The 17,798-nt window shown below is 38.0% G+C and overlaps 1 protein-coding gene across 2 annotated transcripts in view; it reads left to right on the top strand.

Annotated features, from left to right (window-relative positions):
* Positions 1–17,798, top strand: part of ca16b (carbonic anhydrase XVI b) — a 100,005-nt gene that overhangs the window by 52,097 nt on the left and 30,110 nt on the right. For both annotated transcript variants that reach the window (XM_034870222.1, XM_034870224.1), the window contains exons 4-6: positions 7,434–7,582; positions 14,810–14,905; positions 16,852–16,918. In XM_034870222.1, the coding sequence (XP_034726113.1) occupies positions 7,434–7,582; positions 14,810–14,905; positions 16,852–16,918 (312 nt within the window). The remainder of the gene's footprint in view (positions 1–7,433; positions 7,583–14,809; positions 14,906–16,851; positions 16,919–17,798) is intronic.

Genomic DNA, 17,798 nt, shown 5'->3' with positions numbered 1-17,798 from the left:
ATATATATATATATGTGTGTGTGTGTGTGTGTGTGTGTGTGTGTGTGTGTGAGATATATACAGTATATATGTGTGATAGGACATAATCCATATCACTTACCCTCTTGACAGATTTATAAATCCAGGCCCCAATGTTTCAGTGAAGCACCTAACAATCGCACATAATAATTTGTCTTTTAGGATTTTTTCATCTCTTCCCATCCTCTTTGTATCAGCCGGCATGCCTTGTTTTTCAGAAATATTTTGAAGCTTACTTGATTTACTGCTACTTTAAACCATTGCCATTATTTTCCTTTTCAATCAGCTAATCTGTGGACCATTGGTGTGAAAACCATGACCTTAATTGATCTCTTTTGCTTCTGGCACTGTTTCTCTCAGAGACTAGTTTCATCTTTTGCGTTTGATCATAATGAGAGTTGTCAGCCTCCATGACAACCAAGACTGCTGGGACAGCCGAGCAATGCTGCGGGCTGCTTATTTACAAAGATGGAAGTAACATGGCTGGCTGACAGTACAGAAGGAATTTTAGATGGCTAACCACAAAATATTATTATACATACACTATTTAGAAGAGGACAGCTTAATATTTAGTAAATTCACCTCACATTATTTGAAATTGAAAATTAGTTTACTCTAAATGAGGAACCTTTTTTGTTTTGCTTATTAAACTATAGTTTGCTATTACTACTGCCCTTTTGGAATTACCATGACATAACATGACAAGTAGATGTTGACATCATGACAAGAAGTAGTTCTGGGCCGATTTCACACTTTTCTCAGGATCATTGAGACACCACGAGGTGAGATCTTGCATGGAGCCCCAGTCCGAGCGAGATTGACAGTCATGTTTAGCTTATCCATTTTCTAATGATTGCTCCAACAGTGGACCTTTTTTCACCAAGCTACTTGGCAATTTCCCCCGTAGCCCTTTCCAGCCTTGTGGAGGTGTACAATTTTGTCTTTAGTGTCTTGGGACAGCTCTTTTGTTCTTGGCCATGTTAGTAGTTGGATTCTTACTGATTTTATGGGGTGGACAGGTGTCTTTATGCAGCTAACGACCTCAAACAGGTACATCTAATTTAGGATAATAAATGGAGTGGAGGTGGACATTTTGAAGGCAGACTAACAGGTCTTTGAGTGTCAGAATTCTAGCAGATAGACAGGTGTTCAAATACTTATTTGCAGCTATATCATACAAATAAATAGTTAAAAAATCATATATTGTGATTTCTGGATTTTTTTTTTAGATTATGTCTCTCACAGTGGACATGCACCTACAATTACAATTTCAGACCCCTCCATGATTTCTAAGTGGGAGAACTTGTAAAACAGCAGGGTGTTCAAATACTTGTTTTCCTCACTGTACATTACTCGATGAAATGCACTTCAGAACAAAGCTTGTTTTTAGAATGGATGGCTACCAAAGCCTTAAAAACAAGGTTAGGAATAAAGTCAAAAGGAGTGGGAAAACTGTCATTGATTGAACGATGATTTTTAGGGCTGCATATGATTGCTTCATCACTTAAAATGTGGATGAATGTGATAATGGACTGCTTCTACTTGCTTGGTGTTATTTATTGTTCCTTGCAGATATTTGTCCTTCATGTTTTAAAAAAAAACTTTTTTAGAGATTTGAATGTGATGTGTTGTTCTTCTTAAGTGAATCTTTGGCCTTCAGAGGCATATTGTTTGCCTTTATACGTTGTGTTTGTCAAGTCCATTTTTTTTTTTTTCATGCATCCTCCTTGACAATCTTGAGTTGTTGAATTGAAGTTGTTGAAGATGACGTCAAACATAGCCGAATGTATCCAAGCTTATTGTGTGTGTTTATTTCCTGCACTGGTCCTCAGGAGCCGAGCAGAGGCCCATTAAGGACACTTTTCTCATCTATTACCTGACTGCTGTCAACTATGATCATGGCTTCAAGCAATTTGTATCATGGAAGTTTAACCATGCAGTATCTCCTCTCATGTTGTCATATGTCTCTTTGTCCATTCATATTTTTGTGAGACTAGGACTACTTTTTTTCTGGATTCTTCTATCATTTGTTTACATGTATTGCCACAACAGTTGATGTACAGTTGGGGGATGCTTGTAGTCCCAAATGTTTTGTCTCAAACGTGAAACCTTCCGTCAGAAATGCACCAAAGTATGACAAATCACGTGTGAGCAGTAAACTTTGCTCATACCAATGTGATCATGCTGGCTTTATCAGGATTTTTTACATGCATAGTGATTGAAAATTGCTTCGGTTAGGGCTCACAGACAACATAAAACAACCATGATGAACCCATTAAAGACACAAAATTACATTAAAAACAAACAATTATTTTTATACCATAAATAAGTGCAGGTTTTCAAACAACAATAAAGGGCGTCTTGCGTGAAATGTCTGTGTGGCAAGTTTAATTGGAGGGCTGTCCTAATTACTGTACCTTTTTATTTAAAATAAAGACAGAAGAGTATTTTTAAATAACTTTTTGTTTGATACTGCAACAGGAAATATCATTAGTGTTATAAGTTAGTATGGCCAACATACATGATTTAGTTGCAACCACAGAGTGACGTCCTCTTTGAAAAAACTGAAGAACAGTTTGGTTTTAAAGTATATCCACTGATCAGAAATACACAGAAGAATTCACTTACAATACACAGCGGAGGTAATGTTTTCCAAATAGGCGTATTAATCAGCAGTAGCCTGCTGCGGACATCATGCTTGAGAGCCGTGAAGCCCTGAGCTCTGCGGGTTTTTAATTCTTTTGTTTTTCTACCTTCATTGTGCATTTCCTTAGTTAATTTACAGTTATGTTATTATCATTCAATGTGAACGTTCAGGGGACAGCCCTATTTAATTCACACAAATGTATATCAAACGATAGAGCCCAGTGGCCTCCATGTTTACTTTTTTGCTGCATGTGATGTCTTCTTTTCCGCGTTTGGGTCAGACATTCAGACAGATAGAGACTCCTGCCCTTTATAGATACATTTTCTCTGATAAACATTACAGCTGTACACAATGGCACACATGGCTGTCTTCCACAGTGTCTTTTTTTATCCTGCCACCTTGGGGTGTTGAAGTCCAAATGTTCAAACCCTGCACAGAGGGGCTTTAACATCCTTTATACTATTTAAAAGTCAATGTTGTAATTAAGAATGCAATGAATTGATCTTTAAAGTTAATGGAGATTGATTTCACAATGTTCCCTTTTGACTTGACCCGCTTTGAGATCGAGCTGATGGGCTGCCATTCAAGCAGCTTTCCTCAACAAAACATTTCTCAGTAAAATTTCAAACAACCCTCAACCAAACTCATGGGAATCGTAAGGCCCCAGAGACATCTGCATTGATCAAGGATTTACATTCACACACACTCCCTTTTCTCTCGCTGGCTGTGATTCAAGGTCTTTTTGGCTTAGCTTTTAATTCCTGCTCTGCTGTTGGAGGGTTCAAACACACCCAGGGCCGCATTTCTAATGAAACTCCCAGGACCAGAGCCAGCATCCCCTTTCCTTGACTTTCCTTGTGTAGCAGACAGGATTACATTACTTCAACAACAGCAGAAACACAGATTAATTACCATCCTTGTAAATACGTATGTGTTATCCAACGATTATGATCATGTGATGGGTAGTTCTTTCCTATGCATACAAATTTTCACTTTGACCCGATGCTTTCAGTCTTGGAAATCTCCATCTAAGACCTTTTCCTTCAAACTGTGACCAATCAGCTTAAACAACACTGGCACATTAATACTGCTGGTAGAGTCTTTCTTGCCTCAGGTCAAGGGCTCATCTCATCCCTCATCACACAAGGTTCTCCTCTTCATCTCCTTGTCTCTCTCTTCCTTTTCTCTGGATCTCACTCACCAAACTCTTTCTGGTAGTAATCACCACATGGTGATCTTTTTCACTTACCTTGATTCCTTCCATTCCCCCTGCACATCTTATTTAACATGTCATCTGTGTTTTCTAACAGTCTGTTCTCTTGTACACATGCTCCTCTTCTTGGTTTGCTTTGTGTGATATGATTAAAAGCGGGCTGTCCTTATCCAGAGAATCTGACTAAATCTCCCTGTAATGGTGGGGGAGACAGAACACTGACTCTAATCGAGCTAATGATGTCAAATGTAGATGTGGTAAAGGTTTATAGATACATTAACATGTAACCACAAATAATAATAGGCCTTGTCATCATGGTGTTTTAGATGCCTTTGAAAATTGGAGAAGTAACAGCTTAAACTCCCCTTACTTGACACCGCTGAGTACATGCTGGCTTCCAGGAAAAGCAGACAGGACTGAACTTTTAAGGCCGAACCACATTCCTGTTGTTAATACCTCATAACAGCATGTCTGTCGTTTAACCTCAGGATGAGGATTACATGGGCCACTATAAATTGAGATAATGTTATGACCCCTAAAAAACCCTCTCAGAATCCACTGCAAGATTTTAAAAGTGCACAGGGATTGAGCTAGTAATAATGATATTTCTTTCCAAAAAAATGAGACATTGTGTAGTTACTGGACCATTTTTGGAAGTAACAACAACATGTAAAGTTGTGATGTCATCCCTTCCGTGATTATACTTTTTGATAGGGTCATCTCTCTTTAAGCAAACACAAGTATCTAAAAAAAGTTTAGTTGTTATCTAATAAGTTTAGTTGTTGTCTTGTATCTGCCAAGTTCAATTTTGCAGAAATAATTCTTATGCAGTTAAATGTTTGTTTATTTATTGTTTCACTTTCTAACTCTCAGGCATTTAATTGATAAGACAATATTGGGTAACGTTTTCTTAAAACTCCTAGGAACATAAATACATTTTACGTGAGTAACCTAATAGTAATAGCCGGCTCATGAGAAAAAGGACCATTCCACAGAAAAAGAAAACTCATTTTTTTGTGGTTCATAGTGGTTCAATTTAAATTTTAAATTAAAACTGTGACTATACTCAGAGGAAATGCTGACAGAAATCAAATACAATGATAGAGCCCTCAGGCTATATAAAGACATAATGAACAATAAAATCCACAACGTCGTGCAAAATGGTAAACCCCTGGAAACCCAGTTACTGTAAAAAATATTGCTGTACAAAATAACAGAAAATAAACAAAATGGCGTCTGCGAAAGTTTGGGCACCCTGCAGAGTTAATATCTTGTACTGTCCCCTTTGGCAAGTATCCCAGCTTGGAAACGCTTCTTGTAGCCAGCCAAGAGTCTTTCAATTCTTGTTTGAGGTATCTTCGCCCATTCGTCCTTACAAAAGTCTTCCAGTTCTTTGAGATTTCTGGACTGTCTGTCAAGCACTGCTCTTTTAATTTCTTTACATAGATTTTCAATTATGGTGATATCAGGAGATTGTGAAGGACATGGCAAAACCTTCAGTTTATTCCTCCTGATGTAGTCAACCGTGAATATTGAGGTGTGTTTAGGATCATTATCCATTTGTAGAAGCCTTCCTTTTTCTCAGCTTTTTCATAAATGGCATCAAGTTAGCATCCTAAATTTGCTGAAATATTTGTTGAATCCATTTTTCCTTCTACTTGTGAAATGTCCCCTGTGCCACTGGCTGCAATACAACCCCAAAGCATGATTGATCCACCCCCATGCTTAACAGTTGGACAGAGGTTCTTTTCATTAAATTCTGTGCCCTTTCTTCTACAAATGTTCTGTACCTTTGCTCATTGCGGCCAGAAAGTTCTCTTTTAACCTCATTGGTCCACAGAACTTGTTTCCACAATGCATCAGGCTTGTCTAGATGTTAATTTGCAAACTTCAAACGCTAATTTTTGTGGTGAGGATGTAGAAAAGGTTTTCTTCTGATGACTCTTCCATGAAGACCATATTTTTACAAGTATCTCTTTATAGTGGAATGGTGTACCACAAACCCTTTGCTATCTTCTTATAGCCTTCTCCTGCTTTGTGAGCGCGACTTTTTTCAGTTTTCTAGACTTTAAACTGCTTAGAAGAACCCATGGTGCTGATTGTTGGGGCAAGGTCAGATGAGTCTGGGCATTTAAAACCTTAAGATTGACCTGGTCTTTCCAGACGATGATATTATTTTGAAAGTGTAAATAATGGAAATAAAATCTAACTTTTCGTACGAATGTCTAATCTGTCATTTAATGCCTTCTTGGCTTCTTTATGCACATTATACAAATTTTACCTTGGGGGGCCCAAACTTTTGAGCCCCATTGTGTATTACAATACCGTCTGGACCAAAATGTCAAACATTCATCAATGCAGAAACTGGTAAATACCTTGGATCAAATGTTTTCAAATGCTTCCTATGGGGCGACATCTAGGTCAACCAGTAAGCGCATGTACCCCATGTAGGCTGAGGCCTTTGCAGCGGCCCGGGTTTGAATCCGACCTGCCGCTCTTTGCTGCATGTCATCCCCTATCTCTCTCCCACCTTTCCTGTCTATCTAATGTCACTCTGAATAAAGGGATGAAAAAAGCTTTCTTTTCTGAAGTAACGGCGTTACAATCTTGCAAAATAAACAGGCGGATGCCATTATGTCTTCCTAGCAAACTACGCAACAAGTTTAAGAGAGTGATTTTCCCTTAAGCTGTTCACCACAGCTTCCCACAGACGTCAAGGCCACTGGAAGAGGCTGTCAGTTGCAACAATGTGAATGTGCCCACCACTGACTTTATATCTATCGATGATGAAGTCCCGCATAGGGCTTCCAATAGAAAAAAACAAACAGTCCGGCTGTGGGTTGCCAGGTAGCAAAATGTCCCTCTTGCTGCTGTTCCGTCTCCGTGAGTGAAGATCATTGAGATTTTTTTAAGCTCTTTAAATAGCCTGTAATTAAATGATGAAAGCACTTTCATTGTTTAGCCCCAATTAAGTTTTTTTTTCTGTGTAATAATTTCAAAAGAAAACCAAGTCTGTATTCAAGGCAGCTTATTTAACCATCCAGTATCATCAAGAAAAGGAAATGTGGAGTTTGCACAGTTCACAAACACACTAAAACAAATCAGAGCTAGTCTACCATTTTTGTCAAGTTGTTTGTTCATACTAACAATAAAACTGATGAACAAATAAACTGGTATCGGAAGCAGGTATTGCATTGTCATTTTATCATAGCAAAAAGATGGTGTTTTGTAGTTTGAGATAACAAAGTGCATTGTCTCAGCATAAGAAGCTTATAGAATAAATATGAACTATTGATATCATTGAATTGGAATGGGTTATTTTGACATGAGATAATTGAGTTGTCGTTACAAAAAACATGATCATTTTGATAATGAGAATTATGTTTTGATTTTGAGATAACAGGCATTAAATAAAAAGATGAGCAGCCACTGCCGCTCTGAGCTTCTGTACAATAAGTTATTTGACTTCCTTAGCATGAGTGTACTTAATGTTCATTCTTTGTAGAATCCATCTTTTTTTAATTATTATTTTCATGATTATTATTTGGCCTCCAGTTGCTGTTCTCCTGAAGGATGACTACTTTGTGAGAGGTGCTGGACTGCCAGGGCGTTTTAAGGCTGAGAAGATGGAGTTTCACTGGGGCCATAGTAATGGATCGGCAGGCTCAGAACACAGCATAAATGGCAGAAGGTTTCCTGTGGAGGTAAATCATCTTTTCACTACAATACACTTTGACAAATGGCAACACTTACAATTGGAACCTGGTACAGAATTGTGGCAACATGTTAATGCTTCTAAATTTAAGTTAAACATGGGGTCCAAGAAGTACCCCTAGGTTAAGGGCCGAGGATTGTTGTAGAAAAGTAAATTCACTGTGGTCAAAATATATTTTTAAGTAAAATCTGGCTTCCAAATAATGCTGAAATGGACCCAGTGAATAGTCCAATTAAACAAAATCAGCAGTTTCCTTAAAGCGTAACGCTCGCCAAAATGCAACCAACCAGTCTTTTTTGTGAATGTACCCGAGTCAAACTTTGGTTTAAAAGCATAATTAGGACATAAATGCCACTTTTAAGATATACTGTATTTTTGTTTTCAGTCAAATGGGAGTGCTAGCGGCACCACTATGATCGCATTTAAATCACTATTATACATTAAGAAGGCTTGATACAACATGAAACTTTGCTCGAAGTATCACCAGGGGCTTTAAAAATGAACTTGAGCATTGAGAACACTGTTTGTGTACACAGATTTTACTAAAAAGAAATTTAACATCTCACTGTAGCTGTTGTTTTTCCGGTCGACGTCCATCTCGCCAGTCAAAAATAGTCAATGGAGTAGAGTAAAGATGGAAAGCTCCTAAAGCTTAGTTCCATAAATGTACAGATAATTTGTTGTTTGGTTTTTAGTGAAAAACAATATTGACTTTGTAGTTGAAAAAGGAGCCTCATATAAGAATGACATTTCCTGTGTACACAAACAATATTCTCAATGTGTTAATGTGCAGAGCCCCTAGTGATACTTAGAGCAAAGTTTCATGTTGTGTTGAGCCTTCTTATTGTTTTAAATATGTTGATTTTGATGCTATCACAGAAGTGCCCCTAGTACTCCCATTCAAAAAGCAGTTTGAGCAAAAAACAACAATACAATAAATCTTAAAAGTGGTGCTTTTGTCCTAATTATTCTTTTAAGCGAAAGTTTGACTCGGGTATGTTCCCAAAAAGACCTTAGGTTGCATTTAGTGAGAGTTACGCTTTAATAAAGTAACACCCCTTGTAAAAATGTGGCTAAATGTGTGGAGTTTGAAATATATTTGTACCAGGCACAAAGGCTCTCACAAAAAAACGAATTTTAGTTGTACAATATATAACATGAAAATATAAGAAATATGTAAAAATACATCTTTTTTATAAGTAAATCTGTTTTTAAGTGGAAGAGCTGTACAGGGGTGTGCAGGAATGTCCAACATGTTGAGCATGAAATGAACAAAAGTTCACAATTTGAAGCATAAATAGAAGAATAAGTGCTTGTGGTGAGAAAATACTACAGAGATGTGCGTTAATGTAATGCTTAACATTAGAATGTCAAGGATATTGCATCATTGAAAGCAGAGTGAAAATGCGATGGGGACAAAAAAGTGTAGCAGTAAAGTTTAATAAGATTAACATTTTTTTTGCACAAAGTCACTTGCCAAAAGACAAATAGCAAGACAAAGGAAGGGATAACAGCATGCAAGTAATAAATAAGAGCTGGAAAGAAATGATCACCCAATTGTTACAGATATAAAGGGTATTAAGTCTGAAACCTTTTGGAATTATTTGTTCTAGCGTCTGGATTAAAGCAGAAATCCCTGTCATTTTATGTGGTGCAGGAAATAAGTTATTAGTGCCTTTCAGTTTTTGATGATTTGCAATCCCATTTATTTTCATGATCTAAAAGAATTTGCAAATGTGTCATACGCTTACATTTCGTGGGGTTATATCAAATGTTTTTTTGTATGCTTTCTATTGTAAAATGGTTAATAATTAGTGTAAATATAACACTGTATGACAACATGCAATGGCTGTTAGTGTGCCTATCTCCAAACGCACAGCAAGAGTCCTCCTGTGTTTGTTTCTTGGCTCTGTTCTTTGGAGCCCTCTCTGCAGGCACAGCTTTTGATGCTAAATGACTGAATAATTAGATTTATTTTAGCCACATCACTTTGTGTTCAATGTGGTGTTAAAGGGCACCGGATTATAAACAGCCATTATAAAGCTGTTATGTGCATGGCTCCTTTGATGGTGTGCTTCTAAATAAGACGATGGAATTCACTTTTATGACAAATTAAGGGAGCCGTGAGGGGGAAAAAAAGCTGAGCGAGAAGAAGAAAACGATGGCCGTCATATACATAATTTATTGATGTAAAATATATATTTGAAGCTTAACATGTCTTTGTGTGTCGACCAAGATTTTTGCATTGACCTGGATTTCATGTTTAATGTGCTTGGCGTTTACAAGGATGACGCTCTCTTAATGAAATTATGGAACCTTATGATGGGGCTTTGTGAAAAGATTGTGAAGTAGCTGAGCTATAAAAAAAGAAAAGAAATTCCACACATCTGTGTATACAGGGTAAATATAAAATAATATGAACAAGAATAGAAATTATTGTTTTTCATCCAACCAACTTAGGTCAGCTGTAACACCTGAACAGTATAGGTTGCCTCTTAGAGTTCATAAAAACAAGGTTACAAAGGAGTGGAACAGTTTAAATAGATAGCTAAAAGCAATGGATATATTATGGTATGAAGTGACTGGTAAGCTCAGTTGGTAGAGCAGGCACACATAGAGGTTTATTCCTTGACACAGCAGGTCCAGGGTTTGTGTCCAACCTGTGAAGAAGATTTCCTGCATGGCTTTCCCCTTTCTCTCATATCTGAGCTGTCCTATCATTAAAAGCAGAAATGCCCATAAAAATAATCTTTAGAAAAAATTATAGTATGAATGCAAACTTTGACCAAACCTTACAAAACAATGGAAAAAGGAGCCAAGTCTAAACACCGACAATGTAGGATAACTGTGTCCTGTACAGTATAAAACATATAATTGTATCTTTAGAGATTTAAAAGGCTTAAATAAACATTAGTTCAAAGTCAATTCAAAATAAAATTTAGGAAGATGGAAAGAAAAGAAAGACATGACTGGTGGCCTAAATAAAGGGCAACATCAGACAAAAAAGGGTTGCTTTAGGGTATTTGTACTTATGCATTGAATCTGTGTTTTTGTTCCCAGTGGCATAGGCGTTTTAAACTGAATGTGACTAAATGCACAGCAGCACTCGTGAAGGTTCAGCCTTTTGGATGCAAAAGAAATCTCAAAATGTTTCATAACTCACGATGAGTTAGCCTTCATTTGCTATGTTTTCTGTCAACATGCATGCCAAGAGCATGCAGTCCTGATAGGACTGACTTGACATTTAGTATGATGAGGACGGATGTTTCCTAAGTGAAACCATGGGGAATTACTGCAAAAGAAATAATAGGGCCAACAAAAGACGGACACTCATGGCAACCATATTCTCAAGGGAAATCTAGTAGTCTTTGCTACAGGAAGTACAAAGAAGAATATTCCATCCACATATCCGCAAAGAGGTTTCCTGCTAACTATATACAGTTTATGTACATGCTGCATCATACATGCAGAAACTGCACCATGTGGGAGGTCAGCTTTATTTTAAATTATTCTCTTTATTAATAAGTCAGCCAGCATGTTTCAAACATGATGTATTATTTCACTCTCCGAATCAGAAGGTGAAAGAGGGTAATCAAATGATGAATGGTGGAAGGGGAAAATGGTTATGCAGGATCTAGCCTTTAGCCATTGAACTGCTTTACCCTGTAAGATGTGGCATTTTCATATTTCATGTGAATGCCTTGATGGAGTTTGATGTATTTGAGATTATATTACATCCGAGACCACGTGCACAGCAAAACTCCACATTCATAAATGTTTGTGTTTGACAGTGGACTTTTACAGCAGCGGTTGGCTTTTGTTGTGTTGTGTATATGTTTTGTTCTTTGAGAGGTGAGCAGCATGCCCTTGGAGGTTGAGCTCCAGGGCTTATTTGTCTCTGCTAAACAGAAACTGTTTCCCAATCTGCTGTCTATTTATCTCTCCACTTCAAATGAGTCACATTCAGCCTTAAGTTGCTTCTAACACACTGCATAAAGCATCTACTCTTGTAGTGGGGGGGTAGGAAGAAAACCTCAAAAGTGTGTTTATTTAACCTGCCAAGAAGCTTGGAAACAGAAATACAGTTTACACATGGGTACAGGGGAGGAAAGACAGATTCAAAAAGCTGCATTGTAAATCTGCTCTGCCTTTGTAACGTGGTCATGAAAGAAAAAAAAAATGGAAAAAACAACATGGCTGATCGGCCTGTGGCTCCTGAGCTTGACATTAATCTAACCACGGCCTTTTTCATGGGAGTGAAGTGAGGAAATCGATAGATGGACCACCTGTTCGCTCAAACAGCACAATGAAAAATGAAACAGTGGATTTTTTTAGGCCTCAGGGTACCATAAGGAGATCTTTTCTCATAATATATTAGTGTGTCACCAAGGTTAGATTAATTATACATGGATTACAAATCACCCCTCAGAAGGGTACGTAGTACTGCGGATATGAGGTGGGGTGGGTGTTCAGTACGGTACATTCCAGAAAGGAAAAAAAGTTGCGGAAGGACTGAAAGCATATCTGTAGTCAACACTAATAGGGATGGATGTGGTGACCCAAATATCTCAACACACATACTAAATGATGTAGAAAACAATACAGATTACATTAATAAATGTGATGGAGATGAAAACTGATGAACACATCTGAACGAGCAAATGGCTTCGTTTGTGACACATGGAGTTACTGAATCCAAAAACTCATCAAATGGCGTATGAAAGAGTGAGTGAGGATATGGTTGGCTGGAAAGACGCTTGCAACTATCTGCAATAATATCTGAATCATGCAGTCAGAATTGGAGAATGCATTACCTTGATCTGCTTGTGTTTTGTCTGTTTGGATGTATTAGGTTGCAGTGCATTGGGGGGCCAGAGAGAAACATACTGTGGTAAAACAGACACATATCCCTGTTAACAACAGGTAAAAAATAAAGTCAGGAAAGGAGAATAAATTTGTGCTGCTGTGATAAATCCAAAACCTCTCCACACACAAACTCTTTTCTTGTAGTTTGCTTGTCTTGCCTCAATATCTCGCTGTCTTGGGAAATCATGCCAGACATGACTTTGTTTTTCACCTGTTTGTGCTTAAATGGAACTTGGGAATGCAGAGCAGCTTTCAGCGTTTGTGTTTTAACTCACTTTTTGCTGAAAAAAAATAGTGTGAGCTTATTAAACTGAATTTAGACTAAAGAAGGGCTCCGGAGATGTGGACAGTGTGGGCCGTCTGCTCTACAAAAAAGACTGCAGGTGAATTATAAAGCTCAAATAATCTTTTGTTTGTCCCCCAGTTTCCACCTGTTACCCCTTGTCTCTTCCAAGCTGTTGTTGGTTAATGGTACTTACCATTTTAAGATTTGTCTTCACATATTTCTCTGTACAACAGTATGGTACATTTTGTACTGACAAAAACAAACATGTACTGTATAAACAACCCAGTCTCACGGCAGTTCAAAATGGTCACGTAATTTAATCTATTCATTTGTATACATGGATACATTCGTTTTGATTTTTTGTTTTTGTTCTTTTGGTGGTGAGCATGAATTTTAATCTAATGTATTTCAATGGGAAGCATTTTCGTGATCACAGCACTGAAAAGCCAAAATATTCCGGTGGTGGATGGGTCAAACAGCACAGGACCTTTACCCCGGAGACCGGGGATCGTCTCCCATGTGTGGCATTTTATTTTTCCGTTGTTCTTTTCCTAAACACAACCGTCCGCTTGTTGTTGCGCATGTCCCAGAGACCATTGCCGTCTCCCGCCTGAGGCGTGTCATTTCACCGTTGTTCTTTTCCTAAACACAACTGCTCCGTTGTTGTCGCACGTCCCCCAGAGACTGCAGGATTGTCTCCCGGCGTGTGACGGTTCCTTTCCCCATTGTTCTTTTCCTAAACCCAACCTCCGTAGAGATGCTTCCCATTACGTGCTGAGCACCACTAAATACATTAGATTAAAATGTGTGTGTCTAAATGCATAACAAGAGCTTAAAGATTGTTCAGACCACCTGTTCGTCCTGCTTGAAATCAACAACTCTCAATATCTGTGGATGTGAATCAGGTTTACTCGTACCGTAAGGGGGTTTTCTGCCAGAGCTTGCAAACATACACAGTGAAACAAAGTTGATTCCCAATCAGGTGATTCAAGTCACTTTCGGCAGCCTTTATTTTTATTTGCTGCTGTGAGTGTTTGACAATTGAATATCACATTTTTTTGTGTCCCGATAATAAGAGCAGGTCACATGAACTATTGTCAGTGAGTAAATGAAGCCTAAGGAGGCCAGCTTAATTGGGTAATGTAGTTAATAACATCTGAAGGGTGATGAATGGCTGGAGCTCTTTCTTGCTGAGTTCTTGTACAACAAATTAGTTCCATTATGGGCTGCAGTTAAAGGAACTTCAAAGGAAACTGATTAACTTCAATGATCTGGATTGAGGCATTTTGTACCTAGTATAGGCCTTTGCTACGCATTAATGGATTTATCCTTATTTTTACGCTTATTTATTTAGTCTTTTTGCATCTGTTTTCTGCACAGCCAATTGTGGTTGGGTCCCCCCTCCCCCCTAATTGTCCTTTTAAAGAAGAAGAAAAAAGGCAAGCATACCCTTTAATTAAATCAACATCTAGGACCTTTTTTATTGCCAATTAACTTCATTTTTAAGAGGCTCCAGACAGTGAGATGATGGACAGCTCCAATTGGTACTTTTAGAATAATTTGCTGATTTTGATCAGCACCACCATAATATGTCTGCTTTTGAAATGGAAGAAATTAGGCTTTTTTATTGAATACGATGAATGATGGTTTTCACATAATATTCACACATTCTAAGCTTTGTTCTACAATCAGAAGCAATGTTGTGGGTGATTTAAGGTAATTTGAAGCAGCGATTAGAACCATACTATTCATTTTGATCTCTCTACAGGAAAAAAGAACATTCCCCCAGTTGTTCCTCTCAACTCGTGACTTGCCTCTGTGAGGACAGTCACCCTGAGGAATGGCATGCTGTATTTCTCTAGCATCCCCCAGGACTGGCAGAACACAAAAAGGAATGACACAGATTATGGGAGATTTATGGGAGTGATAAATAGACCTTCTTTTATGCCCCTCAAAACAGCTTTTCATCAGCTTCTTAGCAGTTTGTCCAAGTGATTGATCACAGGACCGTTGGTTCTCCTTGTCAACTCCTTAAGCTGTTTATGCTCTTGATTCCCCTTCCAGATGCAGATCTACCTTTACAATTCAGATGATTTTGACAGCCTCAGCGCTGCCATCAAAGAGAGACGCATCATTGCTGCCATGGCCGTCTTCTTTGAGGTAAGGTATCACCAGGTCTAAAGCATACAAATGCCCGTGTACTTACAGTGCACTTGAACATAGATATTTTTATACGTGCTAGGGTGGTTCTAGGGATGCCATGGTTTGTCCGCCACATTGGTTGAATAGTAAATCTTAAATCTGCTTGTACCAGGATGTTAGCATTATCATAGTGAGCATGTTCGATTGCCGACTTTAACATTAAACTCAAAGCATAACTTTGTCCAAGCACAGCCTCACAGCTGCTAGCATGGCTGTAGTCTCTTGGTCTACTTAAAACTGGTTTTGCTCATGCTTAAACTGACCAACTCTAAGAAATTGTTTATAATATATGGGCAAATAAATATAAGTAGAGTGGGCAGAAATGAGTTGGTAATAGGAAATCATACAGTGCTAAGAAAAATAAGAGTATGATTCAAACATGATGGAAAGACTGTAAAATGGTGAGGCAGTTATGACTTAATGTGGATAGTTGTAATTGTATTCATAAGTCCAATTATTAAAAGGATAAACATGTGAACATGTTTTAGAGGTCAGTTAGTGATACATATGGTCTTTGGCACCTGTGTTGTGATAGGAGAGTTTCTCTTCATTTAGCAGCTGTTTTCTGTGGCACATTGCGGATTCCTTACTGAGATACCATAAATTGTTCCGCATTTTCGCACACATAAACTCTTAACGGACAAGAACGGTCCTAATTTTTGTCAGCATAAAAAAAAACTCAGATTTATCAACTGTGAAAAGGCATACAAAAGCAGCAAATGTTACACTCTTAATTTCTATCAGCAGTGTCTTTGCGATTGATGGCAGGCGATCAATGCGGGCTAACTTTCAGCTTAATAGTAAATAGGCAAGGGTCAGCTCTCAGGAAGAAGGAGGCTGGAATGGGGACACAGGTGTTTGTAATGTAGGTCTACTCTCAGACACTGATAAACCGTGTGAGTACAAGGACCTAAATGCCTCTGCTGGGTCCTGACAGCCCTATTGCTTACTGCAATTAGCACCACCATACACAATCCGCTGAATAACAGTTTACATTGCGAGAGTTTTTAAGCAGGCACACACACATTGGCTCAGATTTACCATTTCTAATCAATGAGGATAGTTCTTCCTGTGCTCCCCAAGGGCCTATTAATGTCCTCTAAGGTGTGCATATTATCCACATTCAGCATTCAGTTCCACACAATTATTCTCCCCTGACTGACCTGAATTATTGTTGCGCAAGGGAAAATTGGTCCCCGTATCCCAACACTGTTTTGTCCGGCCTTGTCTCTTAAGTAGGACATTGGGGATATTGCAGCACGTGGGGCTGGACAATATTTGCCAGTCTTTAGTCATTTCAAAGAATTAACAGTAGGCCTAATAGATAAGGAGAAAATAAACACATGTGTCTGTCCTCTGGAGACAGTAAATCTAACGGTAACACCAGCTACAGGATACAGAGCCCATACAATGATCAGGTGTGTTCAATGTTTCACATAATATAATTAATAAATAAATAAATAGTGTTTATTTATGGTGTTTTTTTTGTACTCTGTTATTTTTTGTTAAAAATATATCAATCTTAAAATAAATATAATTAGAATAAGGGTCAAAATGTTATATATTTTCTTCAAATAAGCATTAAATACTAATAACCAACGTATTTGGTAGTAAATGCCATAAAAGATACACGTTACATTATTGTCAAGTAGTGCAACACCAGAAAAGATCATCTCTGTCAACTGTGATGTAAACCTCACCCAAAAAAGGAACATCACAGACTTCACAATAATACTAGATGGAGTTAGATGCTGCTACATTATATTGTATTTTAGCATTGTTGCCCTCATTGTGCCCATCCCTCTGTAATTTGTTGATATTGATCATTTTTAGTCATCATGTTAGATTATTTTTCTAGTCTTGTAATCCCCTTTTGTAATGCTTTCTCTGGTCTTTTACTGCAGCTGGGTCAAAAAGACAATCCAGCTGTGGACCCCATCATCCATGGATTAAAAGGAGTTGTGCATCATGGTAAGTAATGGGAATGTAACCCCCTTACAAACTCTGCTTTACGTAGAACAATGTATTATTTTATAATATATTATGTATGTGGTGAGTGCATGTGTCTGAACATATAAAGATGTATAATTGTTATTCTTTGTTTCTCTGCAATGTTCCTTTTTGTTTATGTACTCTCCACTGATTGTTTTTCTGTTAAAATCTCCACATGAAACAATACTGTGGGATTAGGTTTATGTGGGATATTCAGTATTCAGTGTCTGTTACAAAATCACTCAGACATGTTTTACGCTAATCCTTGAAGTAAATTCTTGTAAAAGTGGAGACTATGTGCTCTTCCCTGACCTCCATAAACAAAGACCGATGCTCTTGCTTTCAGATGTTTAAGCATTGGTCTTCATTTAAAAACAAAAAAACAAATTAGAGTCTAAACACAGTATATTAGCAGAGTTTAACTTCAAAAGGAGGCAACATTTGCAAGATACCACCTCTCCCTTGCTAGTGCAGCTCCACAGTAGGAGACCTGGGAGGAGCTTCACTCAAAGAGAAAAAGCCATTAATTACATATGAGCCTCAATTAGACAACACTGTTTTATTCAGACTCAGAGAAGCATGTGAATCGTGGCTCCTGTGAATGCTCATATTCACATTTAAACTGTTAATGTAACATGTTGCCTTCATGGCATATTGTCTTAAATGACTGCTGCTGTGTTGCCTTTACTGCACGCATGACTTATGCCAACCATAAGCAGGTGTTTGAACATGACTTTACTGAATCCGGGGGCACAGCAGTTCTGTTAACGCTGACTTGTATGGTTTGTTTTACAACCTGCCGCTGACAGTCTTTAAGTGAACATTATCATACACTAGGACATGGAAATGGATGAGGATA

The sequence above is a fragment of the Etheostoma cragini genome, chromosome 4, assembly GCF_013103735.1.
Source record: "Etheostoma cragini isolate CJK2018 chromosome 4, CSU_Ecrag_1.0, whole genome shotgun sequence".
NCBI classification, from domain to species: Eukaryota; Metazoa; Chordata; class Actinopteri; order Perciformes; family Percidae; genus Etheostoma; species Etheostoma cragini.
The sequence above is the reverse complement of the archived record's forward strand: the minus strand, read 5'-3'. Positions and strand labels throughout refer to the sequence as shown.